Here is a 13088-nt window from a genome sequence, read left to right as displayed (position 1 = left end):
CGTGTACTTCTTCCTCAAATTGTGCAGGGAGAATTTGAAGAGCAAACGAGGCTCTGGTGACTATTGTGTTACTTCGAGGACAGTGCAAAGTTAACAGGTGAGTGTTGTTTAATGAAAAAACCACATTACATGTGGTTGTCTAATGCGCCCTAATTTGGTTGTAGAGCATTGTGTTGTGGTGTGTTAGTACATGTGGTTGTCTAATGTGCCCTAATTTGGTTCTATTGTGTATTAGTACGTGTTATGAAATATGTGCGAGGCGGTAGGCAGTGATCCACCGAAGCGGGACAGATAGTAGAGAGAGAGAGAGAGTAAAGTGAGAGAGCAGACGAGCGAGGTGCCGAGTGGCAAGGGTGGGGATAACTTCCCCTACTGGCGTTCGCTGTTTCACGATTTATCCGAAAATAGCTGGAAACAAAATCTGATGACAGACATCCCATCCTTCATGTAGGAGCAAAAGGCATAACATGAAGCTTGTTATGATTCTAGTAACTTACTTAAATATTCATATTATCTCACTCTCTTTTTCTGTCTAGTCCATTTCAAACTTCTAATATAATGAGGAAACAACATTTTTAATTCACATTTTGAATGAAAGACATAACATCAGTAGATAGGGAAGGTTATTTACATTACCAGAGTTTCCCTCCTCTTCATGTGATTAAAAAAAAAAAAATTCTCAGAATTATCAATAATGACAAGTTTTCACAGCACTTAACAGAAAGGAGAAATAGGACAATTTATGTGTTATTGTTAGCACATGGGAATGCAGACTAAGTTTCTGCAGTACACTATTTTCTTTTTTGTCCAATGTAATAACAAAGACATAATCTCTCAACAAAATTCCATTTGCATATTAATGGAATGATAGTTTATATTATATCACTTTGAAATGGTGGATTGTTCAACTGCTGCCATCCACACAGCTTTCGACTTTAATACGTATGTACAACTGCACAGAATGTGACACTAGAGCTAGAGCGAACTGTGCCTCTGTCACTGCACTTGAATGCTGGGCGACTCCCACACCATCTTGTTTCTTGTAACAATGTGCAATGTTCTGCTCTAGCTCTACATTTTCTGCTATTTAGCTTGTGTAATGCTCTGTAGTTGCTGTTTGTACTCTTCAGCCTCTCGTTCCTTGCGATTATACATCTTCTTATATTCTTCTGCTGCTCTTTCGGCCGCCTCTATTTTTCTAGTCAGGTCATTCACATTCGGCACGACTGTCATACTGTTTATCTAGAAATTGCATTACGAAAATTTTATTAGTTATGAAGCAATGCATACAAAGGTAATAATAATAATAATAATAATAATAATAATAATAATAATAATAATAATAATAATAATAATAATAATGATAATAATAATAATAATGGCTTTATTTAACCTGGCAGAGTTAAGGCCGTAAGGCCTTCTCTTACACTCAACCAGGATTAAAACTAGCTTACATAGTTGAACATAAAACTGGATCGGAATTAAGTAATTATATACTGATACAATTTAGGTACATAATGAGCTCAAAAGAGGTAGTTACATAAAATTTACCTCATAAAATAAAAATAAACATAGTGAAATACATATTAATGTTGTTAGAATCAAATACGAATCACATAAAAACAGAAGCCGATAATTCAATAAAAAAAAAATGTACACAGTAAAAATAAAAATAAACACATTAGTATACATATTAGTATTAGATTACATTAAGTAGGATTTACATAATTAAACCAGAAACTGACAACTGAATAAAATGTACACAAAAATAGATTGATAATGAAAAAACAACACAGTGGGATACATATTGGCGTTAAGTGATAAATAAACATGATTTAGATAATAAAAATAAGAAACAAAAAAAAAAAAAAAATAAATAAATACAGTGGAACACATTCCAATAAATATTTGCAATGCGTTAGGTCTGGCAACTCATCACAAGATATTTTTATAATTTACATTTAAAGGAAATTAAAGTTCGGCAGCCCTTGACTTCAGGCAGCAGAGAATTCCAGTGACGAGAAGTAGCAACAGTGAAAGATGAAGAATAAAGAGATGATGTGTGGAGTGGTATTTCTAGCGTGTTATCATATTGTGACCGAGTATTTAAGTTATGATACCGAGAAAGACTGTGGAATCGGACAGATAAGTAAGAGGGCGTAGAGGTGTGCAAAATTCGGTATAAGAGAGAAAGGGAATGTAACTTTCTCCTCTCATTTAACCTGAGCCACAATAATTTATCGAAAGAAAGCGAAATGTGATCGTGATCGTAGGTAGGTCTATGTTTAAAATTGTAATATAAAGTCTGTGATGTAAAATAAATACAGTAAAATATCGGTATAATGTACATGAATGAATTTTCTTTTTGACATGATCAAACACAAATCCATATAAAGAAATAACAGATACGTACTGTACTTCTAGAAGCAGCTGCAATGCCTGCTCTCGTCACCAATACTTTAGTAGGAGGTCCGTTGAGACTATCAGATTCAGCTCGTTTTAGGATGTTGGGCCCAGCCTTTCCCAGAATTTGTCCTGCACGAATGGTGATCACTTTTTTCTTCGCTGTTGTAGGAAGCGTTATAGGCGTGCTTTTGTGGTGTACAATAGCAGCTGTGTTGCCAATTGCAGTTTTACAGTGATTCAAGGCTAATTTCCCTGCTTCTGTGTAACACACACACAAAAAAAAAAACATTTAGGATGTTATTTTGCATCAGATGGTAGAAAGAAATACCGTATTTACCTGCATAATAGACGCATATTTTTTTATTTTTATAATAAAAACCTAGGGTGCGTCCTTTCCATGTATTGTGGATCCCTATCACCAGGGCATGGTGCGTCCTCAGGTTGCGGATAGAGGAGACAGCCTCCAGATATGGAGGGTAGCCGCGAATATATTGAATAAGCAGTCGTGGACAGCCGATAAGGGGTAGTCCTCCAGCTTGGGGGTTGGGCGAAGGGCTAACAACCCATCACCGTAAAAAACAGCTTGTTACGAAACCTAACAGTAAGCCTCGGAATGGGACTGATTCTCCGGCATGACCACAGCAAAGAAAAAAAAAAAGGTTATAAGATTTGGTACATGGAACGTAACTAGTCTTTATCCAGACATTTGAGATGGGCAGGACATGTAGCACGTATGGGCAAATCCAGAAATCCATATAGAGTGTTAATTGGGAGGCCGGAGGGAAAAAGACCTTTGGGGAGGCCGAGATGTAGGTGGGAAGATAATATTAAAATGGATTTGAGGGAGGTGGGATATGATGGTAGAGACGGATTAATCTTGCTCAGGATAGGGACCAATGGCGGGCTTATGTGAGGGCGGCAATGAACCTCCGGGTTCCTTAAAAGCCAGTAAGTAAGTAAGTGTGCGTCCTTTATGCGAGGGAGGGGGGGCGAACATATTAAAGGTGTGCCAGCTTGAAATGCTGAAATAATCAATAGAATATGTAACAATATATGGCCTGCGAGTAATTTACATATCGATTGTGTCGCACTTAAGACGACTGATAGTTAGTAGCAGTTGTATAAACAGATGATAACTTGTAACAATGAATACAGCTACAATAAGGCAAGGCACTTTACTGTTATTATTAACATTAGCCTTATCTCATTCACTGTCAGGTGCATCCAATCTTACGACTTTCGAATTATTAAAACAATTTTTGTTTAAAATGAGATGCGTCTATTACATGGGGAATTTTATTTATTTATTTTTAATTTTAACGCGAAAAATTGGAGTGTATCTATTATGCAGGTGCATCCATTACACCAGTAAATACAGTATACATTACAAAATTAATCACACCATTAACTCTATCTGCAGTGTGATTCACAATTTTGTATTCCGAAACCGAAGAGAGTTTGAAATCGTACGTTTAGCCTAATATGAAATGTCACGATTCCAATATTTCACTACCGAAAAAACCGTATATAAATTCAAAACAACATATTATAATAATAATAATAATATAATAACGAAACCCAGTATTTTTATTTCAAATTTTTCCTCGTAAGCCAGTTTACCCAGTTCTTTACTGTTCAAAATTACTTGAACAGAGTTCATTGTTTACGTTTGTTAAAAATTAATACACACCACAGTGCCGTTATTTACAAAAGCGTGTGTTCAGTAATATATTTTGATTCACAACACACTGATACACTATAGCCTATACCAGTACTGTAATCCCATTCGCATAGATTGATTACTATAAATACATGCCAGTAAATATTATTCTTAAATAATATACATCACCATAAGATATTTAAATTCATATCACCATCACATTCAGCCAGCACGTGTTTGAAAGCCAAACTATGTTATTATGCTGACACTGAAGTATAGTAATTCACAAACTACACTATCGTAGCAGCACTGTACACACATCCACACGAAGTAAATGTTCCGACAGTGAGATGCTGACAACTACAGCCTAAAATACAGACTATTAAATTTCCTCCTCGAGATATAGCACCTGACATCTGTAGGATAGATTCTCTGTTCACTTAACGCTTTGTGCTCTTGACAAATCATAAGCGGCCAGCGAAAAACAATTTTCTCCCACGCATGCGTGAAATTCCTGTAACCTTCTTGAAAAGAGCACGGCTTGTACCTCAACGGATGTTGCCAAGTTTACATAAGAAGTTTATGCAAGATGCGGGAAGTTTAAAATACTCGATTCTGATATTATACATCCCCACTACGTCAATATGGTATTAAATAATAAAACTAGTTGTGCATTAATAGAAACAAGGTGTTCATGTGCTCTTATTGACGCACCGCCACTGGTGGCAGCTACACAAATATTTTGAGATACGAAATGAGTGGTTAGCAATGTTTGTTTTTTCACAAAATGAAATTAAAGTTGTATCTTCTGGAAGGTACACTTTGACCTTTATTTGTCACCTGATTAATAGTCTGTGTATTGTTATGAAATAGTGTTATATATTGCTAACAATTTGTCATGATTATGTAATAATGTAAGGCAAACTCGGCTAATTTCGCAGTATTAAGGTTTCCTGTCTATAGTTATACCCAAAAATGCTTGAAAATATTTCCTTCATGCAGCAGTTAATCACTAGACATAATTGTATTGGTTGGTATAAAAATGTTACTTTTTAAGTTTATCCCAACAGGGAAATAGCTCCATCTAAAACATGAGATCATATGTGTTTCAGGAACTCGTGTAACTTCGCAGTACTGCTTGGGCAATTTTGCAGTAATACTTGTGCAATTTTCAAAAATACTCTTTTTAGCTCAGAACATGTTTTAATGTAATCTAAACATCAGTACATGTTTAGACACATGAACTGAACACACATTAGCAAACTAGGCAATACATATAGAACAACTGGGCTTACATTATTAACACTAATGACAGGAAAAGGCTTCCATATTAATTGTAAATTAATAAATTTATCTAATACATATCTGCAATAAACATTATGCCAAAGATAGAAAAAAAAACATTATGAGATCTATTTAGGCCAAATCCGCTTCCGATAGCAAGACAATTGTTGTTTCTCCTTCCTCTGTCATTGTTTGAAGGTAGAGAGACTTTGCTCCTTTTAGGGACACAATTTTGTTAGGTTTCGTAACCAATTAAACCCTGTTTATCTAAATTTCAAATGAGATTAGGCTTGGTACTCAGTTCTGCCTTCTCATACACACTTCCTAGCATGTCATAAAAATTGTTCAAATTCGAGCGAGTTGAGGCTGCTGCTCTATGGTAGGACAGATTTTTTGGCTGGCACATACTTAGCCCATAGCACATCTTCAAGGAAGTTCGAATCTGTGTGCCACTCGAACTGCTCTGCCGGCAACTAGCAGAAATAGTTAAGAAATTGATCTACCAGCAAAAGCATATGACGAACAAACTACATTAGATAAAACAACAAGGAAGGGTACAAGTTAATCATAAGAATGTGGAGAAGTGTAATAATTACAGTTCTGAATATCTCGACGACATACTGTCCAGAAATTCAACACTGCAAATTTATTCACTCTATTTCAGCAAACACACATCTACTAAAGCAGATAGTTGTATAACTTTCGCCAGAATGTGATGCAATAGGACAGTGATGTCAAGGAGAGTGCAAGCGTGCCTCATCGCCCGTATGCGCTGTTCAGAGCACGTACGGCACGCAAGCACAAGTCACTGATGAACTCAAGGGTTGTGCATTACACATTGAGGAAGAAGTCGTTCAGTAAGTTTTAGGCTGACTGGACTCCTGACTTCTTATGAGTGCAAGAGGCGAAAATGTTCTTTGTCTGATATATGGAAAGCATTTAGTTACGAAGAGGAGCAATGTGAAACGCCTGAAATTATTAATTGATGTACATAATGATGTATTGAAATTTTGTTGTATTATTGACATTAAATAGTAATAAATACATGTTTAGAAGTACTGTAGAGGTTCTTCCGCACTGCATTGCATTTAAGTTTACAGAATAAAGTACAAAAAGAGTATGATACTAATAGCGTAGACTCGTTATGAATTCTGTCTAAAAAATTGTGAAGATATGTAGTCCATAGATTTTAAGTTTGACAACGGTTAAGCTGGAAGTTCGCTTTGCCTAGTAATATATCCAGGGTACGAATATTTGCGCGCAAATTATTTCTATATTTGGCAGTAAGCATGTATGTGAACAATTTTCCTCACTTATGAACCTCACAAAACCAAGACTAATACCAAGATTATCAGAAGATAATAAGCGTGCTATGCTACGTCATGCTGCAGGAAACATAATTTCGTCAGACATAAGAAAGCTGGTTTCGGCAAAAACAAGAAAAAACACTTCTGTATTAGACGAGAAGTCAGGAATTTAAATTTGTTTCTAGAAATATGCTGTTCATATAATAAGTACATTATTGAGTATGCAACAGTTACATAACAATTAATTAGTTAGGCCTCATTATCTAAAACCTCTAAGATAAAAAATATACTGTTTATTATTTCTTGTAGGCCTATTATTAATTTTTCCTTATGCACAATGTCCTGTAATTTCTTTCACTTTTGTATTGTTAAGTTTAAAACAGGAAAACAGTGTTTTTATACTAGTTTGATTATTAGTTAATTATATAAAAATTGATTATATTCTAGCTATTATCTAAAACTATTTAAGTTAAGGAGAAGTTATGTTTATTATTTATTGTAGCCTACTATTTTATAATTCATTGCATTTATTAGACAGGTAAACTCTACAAAACATGTTCTGATTTCCTGTTGTCTTGTATGAATGTAACACGTTATCTATTATTTAAAAACAGTTTAATTCATCTCGCAGTGACAGGCCAATAGAGTTTACTTTTCTCACCCCTTCTTATTCTCTGCTGCTACCTGCAGAATAGATTCGTTGCAAGCAGTGAGCACTTGATTGCACGCAGTACTGTCTACGTGCTCTTGAACTTGACATGGCTGTAATAGGATCTTCCTGCATGAAACATCCCCAACAGGTTCTGGCATTTATCCCTACTTTTTGTAACCTCAAACAAACATGGACAACTCCACAACTAATTAATATATGAGATACTGCGAAATTAGCTGAGTTTGCCTTATATCAACAAAAACTGGATTCCTTAGCTAATTTTGACATAAATATTTTTTTATACCAGTGGCGGGTACTTGACTGTTTGTCATTCATCCATATGAAGCCAGTACTATAGACGTTTTATCAACAGAGACGCTGGCCACAGTGCACCATAGGAGGCTGGTCTATACTACACCCACGATGAGATGACGGAGATTATTTGGGATACCACAGGGGAACTGGAGCTCCTGGAAAAACTCATGTTACCTGGATCATGGATTTGCCCAACACAAGTTACAAATTTGGGGTACACCGGGGATTATAAGTCTAGTGCTCTAGCCACTAGACCACTGTGCTGGCTATTTTAACATTAAAATAAATATTTTATTTCTTTGTGGCAGCAGGAAGGCAAACTGAGGCTTTGCTGACCACTCATTCCATATCCAAAAATATCTGTTTAGGTGTCACCTATACTCTAACAAAATATTTCGCTGTTATGAATCATCCTGTATAGACAAAGAAGTTAAAACATATTATAAGGATAAAGATATTAGAAATGGATTGTTATTGTTCAGTCAACTGTCCGAAGACAGGTTTGCACCTCATACGTGACACCACTAAGGCATCACTTATGAGATAACTAAGCCAGGAGATAATGGGGTAGGGTGGCCAGTTCATTTTCCCCTTCATTTTATACATCGCTGACTAGTAACATATTACACTAATCAGACTTCAGATGCATACAAACAATTGTTCTTACTCTGAGGCATATTGTGAAGTGAGATGTACTGCCTGATATGTACACATCAGCCAGAATCTCAATCAGAAATAGAAATGGATTACCTTATAAATATGTGGAATTATAAGGGTTCTGACAGGATCAGAAGTAAAGCAGGAACGAACCCGTTTCATATGTTATACATTCCAGGTGTAATAATAGTAATAATAATAATAATAATAATAATAATAATAATAATAATAATAATAATAATAACAACAATAACAATAATAATAATATATATTTATTTATTCTGGCGAAGTTAAGGCCATCAGGCCTTCTCTTCCACTTAGCCAGAAACAAGAGAAGGTGATATAATTTTACAGACTAATATTTAAAGAACACTAATAAAAATTTATATAGTTATACAAGCACAAGTCGAGTTAGATTAGGTGTAGGTTGGTCTTCCATTCTTTCTTCGACCACGTGGTACTCATTTCAATTGTTTTTAGAGAATAAAATTAATAATTACAGATAGGGCTGGAAGAAAGATAACTAAAGCAGCATGGTCATATGGAGAAAATGTAAAATACTAGAAGGCCAAAAAGATAAAATGAATTTCTACAAGTTAGAAAATGTACCTGGAATAGCATCATATAAGAAGAATGGCAATAGGGGACTTTAAATTACAATATATTCAAAATCGAGAAAAATGGAGTTTGAGACCAGAATGACAGTTCTAAAATAGATATACTAACTTTTAATGTCTTAAATTAAACCCAGGCAGAAGTGCTGTGTATTGCTAGAGAGCAGCTCCAATGCAAGCGAGTGCTATCAGTTGGGAACCATCTGTAATTCACTTGTTTGTCATAATCTACAATAGATAAACATGCGGTGGTGTTCAGTACACTACAGTGCTACACACTGCAAATAATAATTGTAGTGACAAGCAGAATTCAATCACTTCATTTAAGGGTGATCCTTCTCTATATTTGATTTTAATCAGAATTGATTGATTTATAGCAAGATGATGAAGATGAGAGAACTGTACCTTATAATTAGTTACAGAATTTGTATGCACTTTGTAGTGACACAAATTTTGTTGATGAGGATGTCATTAAAGAATTATTAATGTTGGGAGAAGAATTATGTCCAAATCCAGTTGAGCAGTATCATTCTGTTTGCCTATTTCTAAGAACAGGGACTTGCCAAATTCAACACCTTTGTCACGACCTCGTGAATCAGCTCTCTGAGAGATGTCACAATTTTATTATACATTCGTTAGTTGTGGATGAAAGTAACAACTTGCAATTTTCAATTGAGATGTACACAAAATCTAGAAATTACAGAAGAACTTTAAATATCGTCTCAATGAAAGACACAACAAGTGCTGACTAGCAGTATGTTCAGAATAAGATGTAATGTCTGTTATGGTTGGTTCCAAGAAAAGGCTCACCGCGATTTGAATGAAAAGTATAGTAGCCTTTATTTAGACACTCACTGCATTTATATCCACTGTATATTGCACCAGAAGAATTGTTACTAAGCTAAATAATCATCAGTTTCGAACATTTCTTGCTGATTTGGAGAGAAAAAGAAATTGGCTGGGTCACTGGCTAAGAAGAAACTGCCTACTGCCTACTGGATGCACTGGAAGGAAAGGTGAATGAGAGAATAGTTCAGGGCATAAGAAGATATCAAGATGATGATACATGGATTATATGCGAAGACCGATCAATCTTCTTAATATATCCAGCTGTTTGCTGATAACATAAAGTCCACTACAGTCTTTTCAGTTGTTGTTTTTCACGAGAAATGAGGGGTATTTTGATTGGTGTTCATTATAGATGCCTGTTGCTAGTAGCCAGAGTTGGGGTGTAGTCAATATATACTGCAGGGCTGTGTCTTCTGCAACCGGTACTGATGATTTTAATTTACTTCTTTTGTGGTTTACAAATGGACAGTATAGAAGAATGTGTTCCAGATCTTCATCATGATTACTACACCACAGACAAGTAGGATTATCAGAATTGTACAACTGTAGGTACAATTGTGTGACAATGTGACCTGTTCTAGCTCTTGTTAAAAATGTTTGAACATGTCTGGGCAAGTTTTTGTACATTTCCAGGTCATTTGGTTTCTTTTGTACACACTGTAAAATTTTTCCTTTTCAGAAGAGAGCCAATTGTTGAGCCACAGGTTTATAAAATGAGATTTTACTGAAGAAAAAGCATTGGATAGAGATATCACTTGAAGAGGTCTTGGTTGCAAATATGTTGCCTGTTTTGCAATATTATCGACTTTCTTATTTCCAGGTATACCACAATTACTAGGTATCCATTGAAATGTTATTTCCTTCTGGAGTTTTTTTTAGTTTACTGAGTTGTTTCTGAATTGGAATAATTCTATGTGCATATAGGTTTGGTACATATTTAATTATATTAAATATAGCCCCCTTGGAGTCGGTAAGTATGCAAATACATTTTTCAGAAATTTGAGTAACACACTGAAGAGCAGCATCAATAGCTAGCAATTCAGTGTCAAGACTGGAGGAGGATGAACATAGTATGAAATAGCTTTCTTGATATTTTGGAATATAATACCCTCCTCCTGATGTCCCATTATTAGGATTTGGAGATCCAGCTGAGTAAATTTGAAGGTGATCCTTATATGTGCTGCAGATTAGTTCCATGACATCTAACTTAAGAATGTATGGAGGATCATTTTTGGAATGATTTCCTGGAATTTTTATGCTATGTTCTGGAATCACCCATTTCCATGGAGGAATTTCGTTCACAACTGGATGTCACAGTTTTAGCAATGAGCGTGTCTGTAATATAGATTGGTATTTCTATGCGGAGACTAAGACGAAAGTGGAAAATAGGAAAGATTGGAGAATGCTGGGTTTGCAGTGAAAGACCTGCTCTCGAGCAGAACACTATGAATGCATGAAATAAATGTAAATATAAATAAATATGCTTTTAACTCTAAAAAATTAAACCTTTTTTTAAAAATAACACTATTAATCAATGAGAAATGATCTCAATTTGATGTATAAAGCAATAGTTCATTTTAAAAATATAACATTAAATGCTGGGTTTGCAGTGAAAAACCTGCCCTTGGGTAGAAGACCATGAATGAATGAATGAATTCTATACATGATCCATAAGTACATATCGAACCGTTCTTCTCATATCCTATTTCTTTTTAACATGACAGGATAGTATTCAACAAGAATTAAGAACACAATCAATTTTGAAATGTATTAAAATTACAGATTGAACTAAAATAATCATGTTGAGAGGACAGAGAAAGTTAGAATTCCAAAACACATACATTTTTATGCCGAAAAAGAAAGAGAAGTTCAAGATGAGCCAAAAATAGAGTGAGAAGCTTAACTTTTAGATATAAAATTAGTCAGTTCTCACCTGTAAGCACCACAGTTTGTCCATTCTCCACAGCAGAAGCTACTAGTGTGGTCTCATCTGCAGGTAACATAGTAATGCCATGTGCTTGTAACAGTTGTAACGTTGTACTACCTTGTTGTTTCTTTTGGGGTGACAAACCTTCTGAAAGGGACATCAAGTACAGCATGTAATAAACAACTGAGTGCTTAAATAAGACTATGACTTTCTTTAATTGTGTTTTAATGTAATTATTATTCATCCAAGCACTTTTTAATGATCTCTGAATTATGAAATATAACAGAACTTCAGTTATCTTTATTAACCTCTTCTTGAAAACTTTGATCATTATTGAAACTAAGGTAGTCAAATACTTTTACACTTTTAACACTGACAATTCATTCTGAAATTTCAATCCAATTACAACAAACATATTTTCTTAATAGTTACAACTTTCAATAACATTATCTAATATGAAAAATACTGTCCCTTATTAAATCATTCACTCTTCCTAAAATTTTGTTTTCTGAACATATTTTACTAGAAACAGGATATGTTCTACAGGGTGACTCCCGAGGAAAGGTAAAAAATTTGGGATGTGAATTCTCAAGTCATTCTGAGTAAAAAAGTTCATATGAATATTGATCCGTTTTCAAATGGCTACAGAGAAATGGCACTTTGATTTCACAAAAAATTCCGGGATTCCATTGTACTAACTCGCATTTAGAGACAGATAACGGACAAATTTAAAGTTCATATTCACGTATGCATACATACCTAATATTCTAGATGTTGGGGTTGATGTTTTCGCACATTTTCAAAGGTACCTCCTTCTGCTTCAATGCACTGTTGCGCTCGGGCGTGAATCGCGCTCATCGCTCGGGAGAGTTGCTCGTGGCTGTTCTTTATGCGGCGTGCAGCATCCAAAATACGGCCGATTAGCGCCTCTCTCATTTTCACCTTTCTTTGGTATACCAAGTCTTTCATCCAACCCCATAGACAGTAAATACTCTTTGATATGGTACCCTTCTGTTCGAAAAGAGTCGTTCATATTCAGCGACGGCACGCAAGGAACTTCCATCGCACAAACCATAAACATACACAGTATCGGCATATTCTGCAGCCGAAAATTTGTAAGGCATCTTGAAAAACACAACTTAACACTTCCGATAACTGTACCTGTATAACTACTGTACTGTTGGTAGCTAACTGAACTGCTGTGAACTGATAAGTGATAGTGTATTTGTGTTATGCACGGGTTCTGTGTCATTACATCAGACAAGGGCAGGCGATTGGACATTTGTAATGCCCCATCACCCGGTTTAGATTAGATTAGATTAGATTAGATTAGATTTAGATTTATTTATTTAACCTGGTAGAGATAAGGCCGTCAGGCCTTCTCTGCCCCTCTACCAGGGGATTACAACTATAACAT

At 35.3% G+C, this 13088-nt stretch overlaps 1 protein-coding gene across 3 annotated transcripts in view; it reads right to left on the bottom strand.

Annotated features, from left to right (window-relative positions):
* Window positions 1-556: 556 nt before the first annotated feature.
* Window positions 557-13088, bottom strand: part of LOC138691186 (GA-binding protein subunit beta-1-like) — a 32110-nt gene continuing 19578 nt past the window's right edge. Inside the window, exons 7-9 of one of the 3 annotated variants that reach the window (XM_069812965.1) lie at window positions 11678-11818; window positions 2414-2664; window positions 557-1242 (exon numbers count right to left, since the gene is read on the bottom strand). In XM_069812965.1, the coding sequence (XP_069669066.1) occupies window positions 1084-1242; window positions 2414-2664; window positions 11678-11818 (551 nt within the window). In that variant the 3' untranslated portion in view covers window positions 557-1083. The remainder of the gene's footprint in view (window positions 1243-2413; window positions 2665-11677; window positions 11819-13088) is intronic. The other 2 variants (XM_069812964.1, XM_069812963.1) reach the window with 2 other exon arrangements.

Source organism: Periplaneta americana, chromosome 16 (genome assembly GCF_040183065.1).
Source record: "Periplaneta americana isolate PAMFEO1 chromosome 16, P.americana_PAMFEO1_priV1, whole genome shotgun sequence".
NCBI classification, from domain to species: Eukaryota; Metazoa; Arthropoda; class Insecta; order Blattodea; family Blattidae; genus Periplaneta; species Periplaneta americana.
This window is presented reverse-complemented; position numbering and strand designations above follow the sequence as displayed.